This window comes from Macaca thibetana, chromosome 9 (assembly GCF_024542745.1).
Source record: "Macaca thibetana thibetana isolate TM-01 chromosome 9, ASM2454274v1, whole genome shotgun sequence".
Taxonomy (NCBI): domain Eukaryota; kingdom Metazoa; phylum Chordata; class Mammalia; order Primates; family Cercopithecidae; genus Macaca; species Macaca thibetana.
The window spans coordinates 32,679,253-32,698,993 of record NC_065586.1 but is presented as its reverse complement, the minus strand read 5'-3'; the positions used below and the strand labels follow the sequence as shown (position 1 = coordinate 32,698,993).

General features: G+C 38.7%; 1 protein-coding gene across 2 annotated transcripts in view; it reads left to right on the top strand.

The window, feature by feature from the left end:
* Window positions 1–19,741, top strand: part of ITGB1 (integrin subunit beta 1) — a 59,503-nt gene that overhangs the window by 11,410 nt on the left and 28,352 nt on the right. For both annotated transcript variants that reach the window (XM_050804698.1, XM_050804697.1), the window contains exons 2-5: window positions 11,116–11,182; window positions 14,077–14,162; window positions 16,613–16,835; window positions 18,389–18,559. In XM_050804698.1, coding sequence (XP_050660655.1) covers window positions 11,116–11,182; window positions 14,077–14,162; window positions 16,613–16,835; window positions 18,389–18,559 — 547 coding nt within the window. The remainder of the gene's footprint in view (window positions 1–11,115; window positions 11,183–14,076; window positions 14,163–16,612; window positions 16,836–18,388; window positions 18,560–19,741) is intronic.

The window sequence follows — 19,741 nt, the reverse complement described above, 5'->3', positions numbered from 1 at the left end:
ACCACCGCACTCCAGCCTGGGCGACCAAGAAGTGAAACTGTCTTTAAAAAAAATAAAAGTCTTTACTATAATTCTTTTAAAAAACATAGGTTCGTCTTGAAAGGTTGATGAATTTTTTGAAATATCTGCAGAAAAGGAAAATAAATTTCCCCCCCTAAAAAATACGTGAGAACCACTTACTGGCACTTGTGTTTTAAGTATCTGGAGAAAAACAGGATAGATTTTTAAAGGCAATTAATAACAGCTATACAAGGACTTGTTTCATTTGCTTTCGCACCAAGTAAAGTAAGAGCAAATATGCTGTGGAAGACAGAGTTGGGTTTTTCCTCCTTCTCTCATATGCCCCACTTCTCCTACCAGGTCACAGTACATCAGCAGCCATCCTTGTTGCCCCACTGAGCAATCACTTTAGATTCCAGTTTTTAAATGCCTGCTCAGATGAAACCAGTAGAGTTCTTTCCCCTTAAGATAAGGTGGCAGTGAATGTTAGCAGGTATCAATTTCTTTGATCAGGAACGAAGAACTCCTTCAGAAAACTCACTTTTTTGGTCTTTGTTAACCTATCATGTAAATTCTTTTTATTGGCACACCTTGTTTACTAATTGTGATTGATTGCTATTTATGCCAAGGGAACATTCCCCAGGCATGCCTGATCTGTTTACTAATGACAAAGTATGCTTACTTTACGTAATCCCATAGGTTTTCTCTTTTATTTTTGGGAGGAGGGGTATAATAACTTGTTATTTATCAGGGCAGATCATATATTTGGATAAAAAAGAGAAACTGGCAGGTAGATCCTAAAGTACATTTCTTAACCCGAGTAACATCTGAAAACATAGATTTCAATTATATTTTGTTGAAAATTCATTCAACTTTGATGCTTATCCAGGAACTTATAATGTCAATTTCTCACAAAAATTATAACCCTCAATACATATGTATTTTCAAAAGAAAAGTCATCTTAAAGTAATATTTTTCTGTATGTTAATTGATACATTTTTATAGCAAATTGAAAATTCTGAGTAAATTGAAAGTATGTTTAACAAAATAAATACAGCATATATGTATGGTTAGCTTATACATTTATTAGTGTAAAGGCAGCAGTGAATTTGTATCTTACAACAAATCTGTAAATCCAGTTGCTTTTTTTCTGGAATTTTATGTAGTATCACTATGTTCCACAATGCTAGAAATGTCTTTTTTGGCATTAATCTATGCAGAAATTTCTGATGAGATATTTTCCCCAAATGACATGGAACTTTTTAAAACTTTTCCAAAATATATGGACATTTTATCAACCACTTATTCTTAATGAACAAAAAGTTAGATTACTACCAATTGTTCTTTTAATTTTACTCTAATGTGTTTTAAAAGTTTAGACATCTCTGATGGTTTTGCAGGTAACTGGATAAAACACGCTAGATGATTTCAAAAGATTAATCTTAGTATCTGACTCGTTTGGCACATCCTCAGTATCCAGAATAAAATCAGTAGAAATAAGAGTAATATAATTTTCAAAGAATTCATACATACTGGAAGTCTTAGGAAAAGCAGTTTTTAAATGCAAGGACTAGGAGGTTTCCTCATCTTGCTAGTTACATGCATTTCTCCTCATGAAGTAATGGCAGCTTTCTGGCTTCTTTGTGGAACTTTAGTTTGCAGAAGAGCTAGGTAATATTCCAGGACTGGCTTTGTTTGGGCTTCATAAGCCTTTAGTCTTTTGATAACCATTTCCGGTTTATCATTCTCACACTGAGTGAGAGGATCCCCAGTCACATCATCAGTGCCCACAGTTTTGGGAAGGTTGAATTCAATGTTGTAGACTCGGCCACTGGCAGGATGAATCTAGTGAGCAGTAAGGCATTGTTTAATGACCTCAAAGGGCACATTTGGGCTAATCACTGTGTCTGTCTAAGAAGCTCTATCTAGGGCTTCTGCCTGTGGAAGTGCCCTTGGAAAACCTTCCAACAGCTAGCTATACTAGGTGAGATTTTTCAGCTCATGTAGGGCCAGCCGAATCATGACATCATCTGGGATGAGTTTCCTTTGGTCAATGAAAGCGTTAGCTAACATATCAATTTCTGTGCCCCGCAGCATGCTGTCCCGGAGCAGGTCTCCACTGGAGAGGTGCTTCACAGTGTTTGACAACTAGTGCTGTTGCCTGAGCCCAGGGCCCCCATGATCACGGCTGCTGCCACGTGGACGCCCCCTTACAGACCAAGGTCCACACCACGCCCACACAAGGGCTTTGGCCCAGCTTTCGAGCTTACCTGCTCTGCAGCCCAGGCCCAGCTGGCTGGCAGCAGTGCTAGTGAGTGGGGACTGTGGCTCCCAGGCCTTCCCTGAACTCTGGTCTAGCAGTTTTCTTGTCTCTCAACTTTAGTGGCCATTGGCCACTGTACTGGAAACCTCGTGTGTCTTTCATCCTCTTGGCTTCCGCTCTGATTCCAGCTGGTGCTGCTGGGAACAGTCTGTGGCTCACTCCTGGCTGACTGCATGCTGCTTCAGGTGCCTCTCTTTGCTTAACCCTGTGACTCCTCTAACCAGCTTTGTTGTCTGTTCCTTGTTGTCTGTTCCCTCTTCTCTGTCCCTGGGCACGTGCACTGTAGTTCTTAGAAGTGTTAGGGGAGTTAATGCCCCTTGAGGCGACCTTACCTGTGCAACTGGAGTTGATATATTTCCCTGTTGACTTTCATTGGACAGACTTTCTAAGTACTTCTCAAAAGTTTTCCACAAGATCAAGTCCTCAGGTACTCAGTATGTTAAAGATAGTATCTTTGTATTGGCTTTTTCTCTTTTTCTTGGTTCACCATGTTCAAAGTGTCTCTCTCTTTTCCTGGGGTCACCTTCCAGTAAACTGCCTGCACGCAAGTTCTGGTCCCAGGCTCTGCTTTGGCAGAACCCTAGCTAAAACAGTGACCTAGTACTGTATTTTTAATACAGGCTTCCCCCCTCCCCACAAGACTGCCTGTCTCTGAAATTGTAAATTCTTAACTGTCTTAGGTTCCAGCTCTTTTCACTTCCTTGTTTCCGTGGTCCCCTCTCCTCTCACCTCCCTGGTGTGATGTCTGGTCTTTTGACTTTTTCCTCTTATTTGTTAACTTTTTGTTAGCACTGCACCTTCTTTGCCCCCCACCCCTACCTTTCCTCTTGCACCTGCCCTGCAAACCAGGAAGTAAATTTAGTGATTCCAAATTGGAGTCTGAGGGACCATGGGAGGTATTCTCAGAGATTTGGGCATTTCTACAAGAATTGAAAACAAATTGTACTTTCATGTTAATAATAAACATTTAGTTTATCTGGTTGACCATCTTATAACCCAGTTAATATAACTTCAGCGTCTATGTTTGTACTTGGAAGTTAATTTTGGTTTCATAATGTATAAGAGCCATGAGCATGAGACATTTTATATCTATCTTTAAGTTGGCTTATATATTTAAAGTAATTGAAAATTTAAATTGTCATTTGGATATCTATAGTAACACTTTTCTGTTTAGAGAAGTTCTGCACATTAAGTAATTCTGAGACATTCTTCTGAGTAATGTCAGAGAAAAATGTCACACAATTCAGTATAGTTCAGCAAATATATTTTTACCTTTTAAAATCTTTTGAGACAGGGTCTCACTCCATTGCCCAGCCTGGAGTGCAGTGGTGTGATCATAGCTTACTGCAGCTTCCACTCCGGGACTCATGGCCCTCTCCCCTGGTCCCCACCCCCACCAAGTTTTGCTGTGTTGCCCAGGCTAATTTATTTTCTTATAGAGCCAGGATCTTTAGCTGGGCATGGTGGCTCATACCTGTAGTCCCAGTTACTTGGGAGGCTGAGGTGGGAGGATTGCCTGAGCCCAGGAGGTTGAGGCTGCAGTGAGATGTGATCACACCACACCGCTGCATTCCAGCCTAGGCGACACAGCAAGATCCTGTCCCCCCCCCCCCCAAAAAAAAAAGAGAGACAGGGTCTCGCTGTGTAACCCAGGCTAGTCTTGAACTCCTGCCTCAGGCAGTCCTCTTACCTCAGCCGCTCAAAGTGCTGAGATTGCAGGCATGAGCCACCATGCCTAACAGCAGAGTTTTTGAGCATAGACTTTGTGCCAAGTATTTCTAGTTGTGATAGCTATAAATAAGATACACCCAGGCCCTATTTTCTTGGAGCCGAGAATCCATCAGGGAAGACATGTTAGCAGATAGAAGTGAAATGAGTGTTACAAATATGCCTGTATAAATTAGGGTGTCCAATACCTGGTGGGCTTTCACCATTGCAGGCTCTCACTGTAATGCTATTGTGTTTTCCTAATTTTCTGCAACCCCTAAGCCCTACCTTTTTTCCTAGGAGTTGTTCTTCCTATTTCAGAAAAAAACAGTCATACATGAATGAACTCTGCTTTCTCACCTCCTGCTCTGCCTTAGAAGAAAGGCACCATGTCTCTGTTTAGGGTGATCCATCCCCTTGGGCTCCAGATGCCATCCCTCTTTGCTCCAAGGAGGTCTGGCTTCATCACTTACCTTTTCTCTTTCTTGTGTCTTCACCTCTTCAAGTTTGCCCCCAGCTCTCCTTTCTTCGTAAGTATTCTTTTCATCCCAATCGCATCCATGTTCATAAGTTCAGTTAGCACCTAGGTTATGACAACTCTGATGTCTGTGTCTCTAACTCTTGACTTATCTCCTGAGATCCATACTCATGTCCTAGCTTCCCAATAGGCATCTTCCCTAGATTTCACAGTAAACCTCATTTTCTCCCCTAACCCCATTCTCCCTCCTACATCTTCTTTATTTAAAAGTGACGATTATTCTAAATTCCTTTATTTCTCCCATCCTTTCTTCTCCAAGTAAACAGCAGATCCCTCATAGCTGCCTTCTAATCATTGTTCGTCTTCTTGTTTGTTGCTGTTATCTGAATTTAGACATTTGTCATCTTTCACTTGAACCTTTACAGTAAATTCTGTATTTGTCTTCCAACTCCTGTCTTGCCCCCTATCCTTTTCTCCACTGAGTTTCTGCCATGTATATGTAGACGTGTTACTAGCCTGCCCAAATTTTTTCGGTTCCCCTCCTATTTATAGAATGGAATCCAAACTCTTTTAGCATGGATGGTATTTGGCTCTCTGTAACGTAGCTCCTCCTGCCTGCTTGGTCTTCGTTCCTGTTATTTCTAACTCATAAGTCACAGAAATATTTCAAAATTCCCTTTGGCCTTTTTGATATTTTAAGATTTTAATATAATATAATTTATACTTACAATAGAAAATTACAAGGAGAAAATAATAGCTCATTCCACCAACAAGATATAGCTACAAAAACATACGTTTTTCTAGTCTTTTTTTCTATAAAGAGAGAAAAAGTGAGACAGTTCCAATTTTGGGTTGCAGGGAGCTGCCCAAATGCATATGCTTAGAAATAAGATTAAGAAGGAGTTTCGCCTTGGGACTGCATGGCTTTGCATGTGCAGACCTTTTGCCTGGAATATTTTCTCTCCACTTTTCTCCACACCCGTCTCCTGTGTGCCTTCAAGTCTAACTGAAACACTGCCATGTCCCTGACGCCTCTGAACTTGTCCAGGCAGATTTCAGTGTCCTCAGTGCACTGCGTCCCTGTTTATTACTGAAACCATCATATCATAATAATTTGTATTTTTGTCCTTGAACTGAAAGTTCCTTGAAACAGTGAGTCTTGTATTTCCTGATATGGCTCAAAACCTGACACAGCTGCCTGAAGAGGAACCTCCAGAAAGGCGGGGGGAACCAGTAGAGTTCAAGGGAGTAGAGTATGTTAAAGCATGGTGAATAGTCTTACATGTTGCTTTGTGTAAATTCTTTGGTAGTAAACTGATAATACTTCTTCAAGTACATATTGTAGTGAGTCAGAAAACATGTGAATGAATGAATGAATGATGAATGAATGAATGCAGAGTAAGGTAAGGCCTGGAAAGAGTTCTTTTGCAAGAGTAGTTTCACATATATGGTTGGGCATGGACATCAGTTATACAGTTATGTGCCACATAATGATGTTTTGGTCAATGATGGACCACATACACGGCAGTGGTCCTATAAGATTATAACGGAGCTGAAAAACACCTCTTGCCTAGTAATGTGGTGTCGTAGTACAACACATTTCTCACGTTTGTGGTGATGCTGATGTAAACAAATCGACTATGCTGCCAGTCATGTAAAAGTATAGCATGTAAATTACAGTGCATCATACTTGATAATAAACAGCTGTGTTACTGCTTTATATATTTACTGCACTGTATTGTTTTTTGTGTTTTTTAAAGATGGAGTCTAGCTCTGTCGCCAGGCTAGAGTGCAGTGGCACAATCTCGGCTCACTGTAACATCCGTCTCCTGGGTTCAAGCGATCCTCCTGCCTCAGCCTCTTGAGTAGCTGGGACTACAGGTGTGCGCCATCACACCCAGCTAATTTTTGTATTTTTTGTAGAGACGGGGTTTCACCACGTTGGCCAGAATGGTCTCGATTTCTTGACTTTGTGATCTGCCCATCTTGGCCTCCCAAAGTGCTGAGATTACAGGCGTGAGCCACCACCACCAGCCTGTTGTTATTTGAGAGAGTATTTCTCCTTATATAAAAAAAGTTAAAACAGCCTCAGGCAGGTCCAGGTCCTTCAGGAAGTAGTCCCGAAGAGGGAGACCTTTTAGGAGATGACAGCTCCATGTGTCATTGGAGACAGGATATATAGGTGCAGGACAGCGACATTGATGATCCTGACCCACGCCGCTGTGCAGGCCTATGCTAATGTAGTGTGTGTGTTTGTGTCCACAGTACCGTGTATAGTAATATCAGTGATGTCCTCCTGTTCAGTGAGTGTTCTGTGCAGTGTACTCACTTGCCCCACTCACTCACTCACCCACCCACCCAGCCACCCACCCAGAGCAGCTTCCAGTCCTGCAAGCTCTATTAATGGTAATAGCGGTGTATCAATTTTAAAATCTTTTGTACCATACTTTTGCTGTAGTTTTTCTATGTCTAGCTGAGTGTAGATACACACATGCTTACTGCAGTATTCTAGTTGCCTGTAGTGTTCAGGACAGTTGTGTAGCCCAGGGGCAATAGGCTATACCGTAGAGCCTGGGTGTGTAGGAGACCACACCATCTCGGTTTGTGTAAGTGCACTCTGATGGTTGCACAAAGATGAAATTGCCTTCGCATTTCTCAGAGCTCTTTCTTCATTAAGTGACACGTGAAGGTACTGGCTTGAGGAGAGGGAAGGTAGGTAGGAAATGGAGACCAGTGTAGACAACTGTTTCTAGGTCTTTGACTGTGAAGAGGAGACAAGCATTAGAATTAGGCCAGCATCTGAAAGGCATCTTTCCCTGTTATGCCCTCATACTCTGTTTCATATGGAATGCCATTGGGAGGAAACCCCTTTGGGTCCTTTTCTCAGCATAAGAATCACCTGGAGTCCAGGCCCCATGCTCAGAGATTGTGGATTTTAGGCCTAGGGTGGGCATCCAGGTAAACCCAATGCGGTTGTTCCCTAGGCCAACTTAGAAAAGTGCTGTCCTGGGAGGCTTTGTGGCATAGGACTTGGGTGCCTGTTCCTTCCCCTTCCACGCACATGTGCAGGGGGCACCCACTACCGGTAGAAGGGAAGACCAGCAGCGTTGAGAGACCAGCAGCGTTGAAAGCGAGGCTCCCTGGCCCTCTGCCTCTCGTTTCCTGTCCAGGTCTCTGTGGCTTGCCTCTCTCAGGCCACTTCTAACTGTGGTCTCCGCTCTACCTCCTGGTCCTGTAGGTCTTCTGGGTTCTTAATCGGCCTCATCCTCTAGCCTTTCCGTTTCCTTGAGAGAAAGCCTGGCCTTCTACAGACATCACTAGCCAATGGCAGTGCCTCTCTATTTCTTGCCAGTGCCCTGCCAGTCGCAGGATCGTTGACATCTGTCTTTAAACTGTTTCCAGCTGCTGGCCTTGTTCTCTCAGCTGTTCTTTAACACTGAAGCTTTGTTTTGCCTGCTTCTGGGTTTGGAGCTCTTCTGGAGGTATGAGGGTTTCAGATGGTTGATTTTTGCCTTGTCAAGGTTTATAGAAGGAAAAGGACAGTGACATTTAAAGTAGTGTGGCTTTGAATATTAGGAATCATTTTTTGTTACCTAATAACTTCATCTTAGTGGTGATTGTCTGAATTGTATGATATGTTGACAGATTTCTCAAAGCAGTCTCTAGCGATCATTAAACAGCCTGAGTTGTATCCTGAAGAAACATGTATCTGTCCATATATGGAACAAATAATTGTTCCATTCCCTTTGTGTGGAAACTGCCTGCATGCTTCATTCATCACAGTAATGCATTTCCTCAGGAACTTTTAATGTTCCAGGTGTCTGTTGTCATAGCTTTGGAATCATTGATAACATTATTTGACTTGCTTAGAATTATAGTCTCATGGATTTATTACACATTAAACCTTTTAGGCAGGCCTTGGAAGATGAATTTGGTAGGCATTTCACACTTTTGTGACACTGAGATTTTGCTGGTCTCTTGGATACAGTCACAAGTAATACGTAAGCAAAACTGCACGCTCAGGCGTAACAACCTGCTGGGCTGAGCGCAATTGCAGAAGTGGATGACTTTTCACGTTACTCTTAACTCTTTTCTCTCGGGTGCTCAGAGCACAACTTAAAGCATTCTGTCTGAGCTAGGGGAATAACATTCTGGAATGTAAGCCCTTGAAGATGGAGGTCTATAAAAGAAATATTCAGTGTTAACTTGGAATTCAGTGAACTTTTTTCATATTAAAGGAAATTTATCAAGAAAAAGAACTGCACAGTTAAACTGTGCTACAGTTGTTTTCATTTAAGAAAGTAGAAAGAAGACTCTTAACAGTTTAAAAAACAAATGACCCTCATTGTTTTTATATTGTGCATGTAACTCTTCAGATTATATGAAACTATTAGTATTTTTTTTTATATTCCTCGCATCTTTTTTTCTTCTGCCTTGAGAAAGTCAGGTTCTTCTCATCTTATTGTGTACTTTACATCCAAAATTATTTTGTAACTCTTTTTTTTTTTTTTTTTTTTTTTTTTTGAGACAGAGTCTTGCTCTTTCGCCAGGCTAGAGTACAGTGGCATGATCTCAGCTCACTGCAACCTCCGCCTCCGGGGTCCAAGCGATTCTCCTGCCTCAGCCTCCTGAGAAGCTGGGATTACAGGAGTGTGCCACCACGCCCAGCTAATTTTTGCATTTTTAATAGAGACGGAGTTTCACTATGTTGGCTAGGATGGACCTCGTGATCCACCCGCCTTGGCCTCCCAAAGTGCTGGGATTACAGACGTGAGCCACTGCGCCTGGCCCTCTATAACTCTAAATGTTGCTGCATTTTATTATTGTAATGACTAATAGTCCATAAACTTGATGCAGTTAGATTTTCCTGTTATTGGATATAGCATATTTACATTTTTGCTCTTGTGAATATACTGGAGTACTATACTGAATGTGTGTGTATGTGTGTATCACCTTTTATGTATTTAATTATTTCCTTAGGGTAAATTCCGAGTAACTGGATTATTAGAGGGTAGAAATTTTCTTTATGGTTTTTGGTATAAATTGTCAAATTATTTCCCAAAAAGTTGTATCAGTTCACAGAGCTACCAGTTGGTTTCTCGCAGCCATCTGCTATAGGTTTGTTGGGTTAAAAAACTTTCCTTTTTTGCTAGTTCATCTTATGTTGCTTTAATTTACATTTTTCAATAATGATTAAACCTAAACTTTTTTTGTATAAATTTGCTTTTTTGAGTATTTCTTCTTGTGAAGGGACCGATATTTATTATAATTATTAGATTGGCTGCTAGTCCAAGAGCATTAAGTAGTTAAGGGATCAAGTGAGCAACCAGTGGCCATAGCCATCTTTGACCAATCAAAGATATAGATTCATATCGTCGTGAAAGCTTTGATTCCGAGAAAATAGTTTTATATGTGTGTGTATATATATATACACACACACACACACACACACACACACACACACTCCCCTAATGGTAGGAGATTGGGGTAGTTGTATTTAATATATAGAATATTACCTAATTTTTTTGTTAGAGGTTCTAGAAGACGAGACTTTTTCAGTTTGTCTTATGCCGTCCTTGTTTTAATGGGGGAGAGGTGGGGGTTTTGGACACTCTAGGAAGTTGAAACTGAATATTTTACTAATTGCATGCATAGAAGTTGATTTTCTCTTCTTTTCTTTTCTGTCTTTCTTTTTCTTTCTCTTTCTCTTTTTCTTTTTTTTTTTTTTTTTTTTTTTGAGATGAAGTCCTGCTCTCACCCAGGCTGGAGTGCAGTGGCACGATTTTGGCTCACTGAAACCTTTGCCTCCCAGGTTCAAGTGATTCTCCTGCCTCAGCCTCCCGAGTAGCTGGGACTGCAGGCACCCACCACCAGGCCTGGCTAGTTTTTAGTAGAGCGGGGGTTTCTCCATGTTGGCCGGGTTGGTCTCAAACTCCTGACCTCAGGTGATCTGCCTGCTTCAGCCTCCCTAAGTGCTGGGATTCCAGGTGTGAGCCACCGCTCCTGGCAGAAGTTGATTTTCTTAAAAAAGAGAGATAATAGGAAAACAAACTCAAAAATCTATTTGGAACCTTATACAGGATGTTGGCCTTAGCTTGAGGAGAAATAAAAACTGAAGCGCATTGTTAGCAGGGGGATGACTTGATCAGGTTTTTGAAAATGAATGTTCAGCATTGAGGTAACTGAGACATCTGGATATGCCGGTCTGGGCCCCTGGGAGTTGCAGGAGATAATGGAGATAGAGATTCCGTGAACTGAGTACTGTTGGTAGCTTTCATGGTGTTGAGGAATACCTAACACTGATTTTTTTTCTTTTTTGAGCCCTGTTAATTAAATGTTAAAATATATTTAGTTTGCTTTAGAGAAAGGCACGAATGGATTCTGGGGCTCTGGTATGGAAGCTGTTTTCGCAGTGTAGGTGCAAGGTGAGGGAACCAGCTAGGGAGGGAGATGGGTGAGGGTCTGTGGAGAGGGGCTGGAGTGAAATGGTTTGAGAGACAACATGTTTATAAAAGCAATAGAAGGTACAGTGGGGGAATACTTTCTATTTAATGCATTTTTCATTTTACTTCTTTCTAATTAATACAAGGCACATTTTACATTTCAGATGAATTTACAACTGATTTTCTGGATTGGACTGATCAGTTCAATTTGCTGTGTGTTTGGTCAAACAGGTAAAAACAAAAAGTTTTCTTAGTTGTCCTTTCATTTCTGTATCTTGTATTGCTTTTTGACCAGTTAGGTTCATGTGAGAACCTAAGTCATAATCATGCTGCTCCTTCTGGAAGCCCTGCAGTTATCCCTCTCACTCAGAGAAAGGTCAAGATCCTTCATGGTCAGGCTCCCCTCACCCCTGTCACCCGGGATGATGGGAAACAGGTTGGCTGGTGAAGTACTAAAATGCTAGGGGTTGAACACACTGCAGGAAAATCTTCTGAGAACACGAGAGTGTGTAAGTAAATAGAAGGCAAAGGCAAGTAGTATATTTAGAAGCAAATGAAGTAGATGTATAGAATGGAGGATTATGAACTATCCATTATTATCTACAAAGACTTTCTAGAAGACATTCTCACTCTTTGATAAAAAAGTCTTGCAAAATGTGGGCATCATCTAGGAGAACAGTGAAAATAAAGCTGAAAATGTATTTAACACTTCTATAAAGATGTGGCTCCACATCTGGAATAATGGATATCCAGTTCTCTCGTCTAAATCTTGAAAAACTACACTGCATAGAGCAGTTTGAGATCAGGATTGGAAGGTAGTAAAAATGAAGCAGGAGACCGTAAAAGTATCGATACATTTAAATTACATAAAATCAACAATAGCAAACAAATTCTGTCAGAACACTGTAAACAAGATGAGAAACTAAACAAAGGTTCAACTTCATTAATGTGTGTAGAAATCCAGTAAAAACTGAGGAACATAAAAAAATTTGCAAAAGACATATAAAAGACATGGTTAGTAAACATATGAAACAATGTAAAACCTGAAATTGGTAGGCTTGACCACTGAATTGATATTCTATTTTACACTTATTAAATGAGCAACAGTTTTTGAATATTAAAACACTTTGTTTTCTTGGGAATGTGATAAAATGGTATTTGTACACTGCCATTTTGTGGGAGCTTATATTAGTAGTGTTGCCCTATGGTATCCATGGGGAATTGGTTCCAGGACCTCCTTCAGATACCAAAATTCACAAATGCTCATTGACCCTGATATAAAATGGCATGATATTTGCATATACCCTACACATATCCTCCTGTATACTTTAAATCTTCTCTAGATTACCTATAATACCTAATGCAATGTAAATACTATGTAAATAGCTTTTGTACTGTATTGTTTAGGGAATAATGACATGAAGAAAAGTCTGTACATGTTCAGTACAGACACTTTTTTCCCCCAAACATTTTTGATCTGTGGTTGCTTGAATCCACTGATTTGGAAACCACAGATACAGAGGGTCAACTGCATATTACTTTTGGGTAGAAATTAGCGTGTATAGAGAATTTTAGAAGTGTTAATATACTCTTCAACTTAGTAGTTAGTTATTCTTTTGGGATGTTTGAAAAGGAAATAGATGGGTACTAAGGTTTATATATAAGACTGGTCATCAGCATGTGTATATGCGTGTAGTACAGTATGTGTATATGTGTACTTGGGGTATTTATGTGTGCATGTGAGCAAGCATGTGTGAACTGTGCACACTTACATTTGGAAACAATCTAAATTTATCCAGCATTAAATAGAGTACACTCATATTGAAATATTACATAATCATTAAAAGCTTTTTAATTCTTTTTAAAAAGAATTTGTAATAAGAATAAAGCACTTAGGATAAGGTATATAAAACAGTATACAAAACTGTACAACTGTATATATAAAGTGTATCCTCAGTTTCATGTAAATAATACATCTATTAATATATATATATATGCTTGCTTCCCCTTGCTATTTATCTGCATAGGAAAAAGACTGGAAAGAAATAGGCAAAAATGTTAGCAACAGTCCTCTCTTAGTTAACAGATTCAGTGAGTTTTAGTTTTTTCTTTATGCTTTTATGTGTTTTCCACATTTTCTGTAAGAAGCATGTGCTGGGTTTATAATCAGAAAAGATACATTGGAGACAGTCTGTATTAGTGCTTACCATGTAGAAGGCATACTCTTCCTTAGGTGGATGCAAAGAAACCTAAAACATACTTTGAACATAGGGCCTGAGAAATTCTGGGATTATGGATTAGACGAATATGGACTTTTCAGTTATTTAACATACTGAAAGCAAAGGGAAAGCCCTGAAGATTCTTGTGGGTATGGTAGTATGAGTTAAATAAAGAAATAATGCTTTACCCAGTTGTAAGAAAACTCATGAGATTTATGACAATCAAGAATGATAAATTCTGAATTATGCCTTTGAAAAAAAGAATGTTGTCTTTGATATAGAAGACAAGGAAGATAACTTATGTCTCTCTGTGGCTTTCAGTGTCAAGGTGATCAAAAATCATGGTCTTAAATTTCGCATTGTTCTCACTGGTTTGTGGGAGCTAAAAATTAAAACAATTGAACTCATGAAGATAGTAGAAGGATGGTTACCAGAGGCTGGGAAGGGTAGTGAGAGGATGGGGAAGTCTAGAGTGTTACTGGTTACAAAAAAATAGAAAGAATGAGTGACCTAGTATTTGGTAGCACAACAGGGTGACTGTAGTCAATAATAATATAGTTGTATATTTTAAAGTAACTAAAAGAGTATAATTGGATTCTTTGTAACACAAATGATAAAGCCTTGAGAGGATGAACACCCGGTTTACCACTATATGACTGTTATGCATTGTATGCCTGTATCAAAATATCTCATGTACTCCATACATGTGTACACCTACTATTTACCCACAAAAGTTAAAAATTAAATTTAAAAAATCCTGCTGTCTTTGGGGAAGGTCTAGTTTAGATGGTAACTACGTGATAGTATTTATATTTAACATATATATTGCATTGTCATTGTGATTTTGATTTTTCATTATTTTCTCTCTGACACTTTACATAAAATGTTCTTTCTTCTTTCTGACAGATGAAAATAGATGTTTAAAAGCAAATGCCAAATCATGTGGAGAATGTATACAAGCAGGGCCAAATTGTGGGTGGTGCACAAATTCAGTAAGTAAGGTTGCTCAAGTCCTTTCCATTTCTTCTCTGGTCATTTAGTGTGACTCAGTGCTATATCCTTGGGAAGCACATATTAATTTTTGTGTAAATCAATACTTATTGAATAACCTAATGGTCTGGAGCTATGTGGTTCAACACAGCAGCCACTAGGCATATGTGGCTATCGAGCACTTTCATACAGATTAGAATTGCTCTGAGTTTCAAAGATATACACGATTTCAAAGACTTAGTATTAAATAAATAATAATGGTGAAATGATAATTTTTGTATATTTAAAAATAATGTTATACCTGTTAAAATTAATGTTCTCTTTTTCTTTTTTTAGTGTGGCTACTAAACAGTTTTAAAATACATATATTCGTAGCTCATCTTTGTGGCAAGTATTGTATTTTTACTGGAGAACCTTCAAAAAAATCCTAGTCATTTAGTTTGACTGTTTTAGATTTCCCCCTTTTTGATGGGGAGGTATGAATTAACCTTCCTAATTATATTTGAGTTAAAACTACTAGAATTGATTTGCATCCCAATATAAGCTCATTGAGGTCAATTAGGGTTTGGATTTTTTTCACTTTTGTCATTTCTGTGCTTTTGCTAATACGGTACCTTCCACAAAGCCTACTAAACGTTCAATGAGTCAATGAATGAATGAATGAATAAATCAAAAGAGATGGTAAGGAGAAGTCATTTTGAGGTTGTATAATTTATTCACAGACTGAATAACTAATATCAGAAGGTCAAGGGGTTATTGATTGTGTTTTCATGCAGGCATTTGGGTCCAAATTTCAAGTACCTGTATTTGTACGCCTAAGTGGTCAAGTGTCAGATATGTCATATGATTTGACCACATGAAAGAAAAAATGAGAAGTTTTGTTTTTTTTTTTCAAAAATTTTCTAATGGTACTTTCAAAAAGTGGTGTGTTGGGATTACATTGGCAACAGTGGAGGAAATAAGGAGTGTTGTGAGTTTGTCTCAGGCAAGGCTTATGTAACTGAAGCTCTCGGTTTTCATATCTGAAAATGAGGCTGATAATATCCGCTTTATCTATTGTTACAATAATTAGAATTGATGAACTTAAAGCAGTTTCACTTAAAAAGTTCTAAATAAGTGGTAGTTGCTATTATTGTTAACATATCCGTTTTATGGGGACTATAGTTTATCTGTAGTTGAGGATTATCTTGGCTTTTGAACTTTGGAGCATAATTCTTAAAATTTTAAAGGCTTTCTGAATATATTCAGTGAAATTTTATTTGGGTGTCATGATTGTAAAGTTTCCTGGATTGATTAGTATTTAGAAATGTGTAATTCACTAGGATCTTGTGCTTTGGTAGGTAGTAGTTTAGGTTTAATAAATGAAAGTAGTGCAGCTTTGAATTATCTGATTTTGGTATTCCCCTCCAGTTGTTGATTACATAAATACTCTAATTAGTGTGATGTTTCTCTTAAATATCCCTGTAAAAACCATTGTGTTCTTTAAATTTAAATATCTTCACTTACTATTACTTTATACAGCACCATTAAATTGATACTTGATAAATAAATACCATATATAATGTCACTGATCCCCCTCCCCATTTTCACATTTCACGAAACACCTCTATTCACAGTCTTTATATAGATCTTTAACAGCAGTGTTTTTGAATTCACTAAGGTACTTTTCAGTTACCTGATTAAATTTTTATTTGTGTCTAAGTTGTTTAAGGTATAGCACATTTAAAATCTTTGTCATTACTAGAAATTTTACTGCTGCAAATATCTATTCTCCTGCCATTAGGGCCTTTTTTTCCTTTTTTGAAATTTACCTGGCATTAGGACCTTTACCGTTGTCATATACTTACTATTTTGCTTTTTAAAAAATTTTAAAAAACGTATTTACAGTAATAGCTAATACTTGAAGTTTTTTCAAACCTGTGGGAATACTTATTTAATCTGTGCTAAATTTCGTGTTCTCCTTTTAAAAAATGCCATAATTAATTGAGATGCTTTTAAGCTCATCTGTTTTCCCTAAACATTGTGTCGTTCAGCATATTGTGGTGGGGAGAGTGCCACATGAGAGGCTTTGTAAGGACTTTTCAAAGGGAAATTTTGGAGAAATGATCTGATATTTGGGTGTATGTGTATACATTATTAGTAGCCATTAACCATGCTCAATTAGTGATTTCACTAAAGAAATTGTTTTTGATACTCTGAATTACAAGATAGAGCATTTACTATGTACACTTGGGTCAGTTCTGGGAAAGGTATTACTTTCTTGGAAATGATTGTTTTTTAACAAGAACCCTTACCACAGTTTGGATGAAGGGAGCATTTTGTTAAAAAGCCAGAATTGAGGTACAGTAGATGTGATTTGATGTTTTGCAACTTAATTGCTTATTTGCAATCATTGTGTAAAAAGGTTTGACCATTACACTTTTCATTTATACCTGTATTTTATGTCATTTAGACATTTTTACAGGAAGGAATGCCCACTTCTGCACGATGTGATGATTTAGAAGCCTTAAAAAAGAAGGGTTGCCCTCCAGATGACATAGAAAATCCCAGAGGCTCCAAAGATATAAAGAAAAATAAAAATGTAACCAACCGTAGCAAAGGAACAGCAGAGAAGCTCAAGCCAGAGGATATTACTCAGATCCAACCACAGCAGTTGGTTTTGCGATTAAGATCAGGTATGGAATATGGAAGCCCAACTCTGTGAATACCTGTGTGTTTACTTGAAGCATTTGACACCAGCTTTATGCAAACTCTGACCATTTTCTGTTGAAGGCTCGTTTTTACATGTGGACTGGCACTCAAAAATGTGGAATTGGTTAAATTTTAGAAAAGTTTTGCAGATACAACAATTGTAAAACATATATACTTGGAATAATATTAAATGTTGCCTTATGTTCAAAGTAAATTTTGTTAAAGATTCAGAAAATATTAATTAGCTTTAGTGAGTTTTAAAAATGAAAGTGTTCATCCTCTGGTCTAATTATGTAATATATTATAAAAGCAACAATTTAACCTGTTCTTTTCCTTTGCATTTGTTTAGTATTATTAAACTGTGAAGGTTTTTGTAATTATGTCTGTCAGTCCCACATCTAAACATGAAGGAAAAGACAAGCCCTCTTTCTCCCTTTTCTGGTTTCCAACCTTCTTGTCAGGAGAATGGTAGAGTGGCCCTGTCCCCTGACTTCCCTCCCGGCGCCCTTCCTCCCCTCCCAGCGCCCTTCCTCCCCTCCCAGCGCCCTTCCTCAACCAGGTCAGCCCTCTCCTCATCCTGCTCTAGCAAAGCTCCACCATCGCATTCAGCCTGCAGACCCAGGGGACCCTTGTCAGGGCTTTTTTTTTTTTAAACACTTCTGTACCAAGTAACACTTTGTACTTTTTGAAATGCTCTCCCCTTGATCAGTGATACTACTCCTCGGTTTTTCCTTGTGTCTCTTACCTTTGCCTTCCAGGCCTCTTTTTGTGTCTTTTTTCTCCCTCCCTTTTTGTAGTCCACCTGAATGTCAGTTTTGCTCTCATGGCTTTAAAACCAGTTGTATGCTGCAGCAACAGAGACTTTTTTCTTGAGCTCCAAACCCATTTCTCCAACTGCCTATTAGAAATTTTTATAGAGAAAACTACAAGTTAAAATTTTAATTACATTTTCATCCAAACCTTCTTTCTCGTGTATTTCCTAAGTAAATTACATTAACATCTCTTGCATCTCTCTCTTCTCCTCCTTCATCATCTCTCTCTGGGTTTGTTTTGTAGATTAGCTAGTCTCTTTGCCTCAGTAATTTATTTTTAAAGCTTTCTGCCAGGTTTTCTAAAGTAAAAATTGGATCGTGTTATTCACTTGCAGGGAGTGGCTTCCCATTACACACAGAATGGAGTTCACAACTTCAGTGTCTAAAAAGTTGTACCCTATCACGTGTTCTGCCTTGCTCTCCCCAGACTAATTTATGATGTTCTATTTGTTTCCTTCTCTTGTAAACTGACTTTTTGTCTGTTTTGTCCACTGTGGATTGGGAATGTCTTTTTTTATCGTTGCATCCTGAAGGCCTGGTGTTTTAAGTATTTGTTGAATGAAATTGAATTCATACCCATTGAGTTACTTATGGAATTCCCAGGTTTTTGTAAAAATTATGACAGCATGTTTTATTTTATTGTGTTTACCATGTAAATCACATTTATTTGTTTCTTCTCGTTTGCCAACAGGCAAGTTTCATTTTCTAATCTCTTGTCTAATTAGGGGAGCCACAGACATTTACATTAAAATTCAAGAGAGCTGAAGACTATCCCATTGACCTCTACTACCTTATGGACCTGTCTTACTCAATGAAAGACGATTTGGAGAATGTAAAAAGTCTTGGAACAGATCTGATGAATGAAATGAGGAGGATTACGTCTGACTTCAGAATTGGTAGGAATGTTGGAAACATCGATCATTTTCATTATAAAGTCTTGGCAATTCTCAAATGTTGTTTTATGTTTTCTTCCTTTGTTACTCTCTACATACTTGTGAGATAAACAGGCCAGTTTTTTAGCCTTTTCTGAGTGGAAATTGATATTCCGGTCACACGTTTAATAATCTTTTCTGCCACCTTGTTCCTCTGTCACTGGATGCTACTGTTTAACACAGATTGTACCTCATACTGACTTGCATGCTTGTTTTCACACTAACTTGATCATTTATCTTATGACTTATTTTATTTTATTTTTATTTTTATTTTAAGAGTTTCGCTCTTGTTGCCCAGGCTGGAGTGCAATGGTGTGATCTCGGTCACTGCAATCTCCGCCTCCTGGGTTCAAGTGATTCTCCTGCCGCAGCCTCCGGAGTAGCTGGGATTATAGGCGTCTGCCACCACGCCCAGCTAATTTTTTGTAACTTAGTAGAGATGGGGTTTCACCATGTTGGCCAGGCTGGTCTCGAACTCCTGACCTCAGGTAATCCACCTGCCTTGGCCTCCCAGAGTTTTGGGATTACAGGCGAGAGCCCCCATGCCTGGCCCTTAGGACTTGTTTTATAAACATGTATTGAGTACCCAGATTTTATCTAATTACTAGTTAGTATGGCTGTACCTGCCTGTACAGCCTGATCTCACCTTAGACCTGGATTTTTCATATGGTGATGATCTGTTTTCCAAACCTTATTTTTCCCATTTCATGCGTCCCCAGCTTAACCTCTTTTTTGCCTGCTTCTCTCCACTCCTGTTGCTGCAGAGGTTTAGCAACAGAAAATTAGAAAGATTTGACAATCATGAGGCCTAAGAGCTGCCTTTCAAAAACTAGCCCTATTTTAGTGGAAACTTTAAAAAAGAGCACTTGCTTAAAATGTTCTTTTATTCAGTAAGCATAATTCAAGGACCATGGCATTAGGGAACTCCTACCAAATTAGTCTTTTTTAAAATGGCCAGAATTCTAGAATAGTTATTCTTTTGTTCAGCATGCCATTATTGAGAGCTGGTGTGCCAAGAAAATGAATGTGAGTTATTTTTAAAGTAGGGAGGCAAAATAAAAAGATTGACTTAGGTCTTAGTCCATTTGCGCTGCTTTAAGAAAGTACTATAAACTGGGTGGCTTATGAACAACAGAAATTTATTTC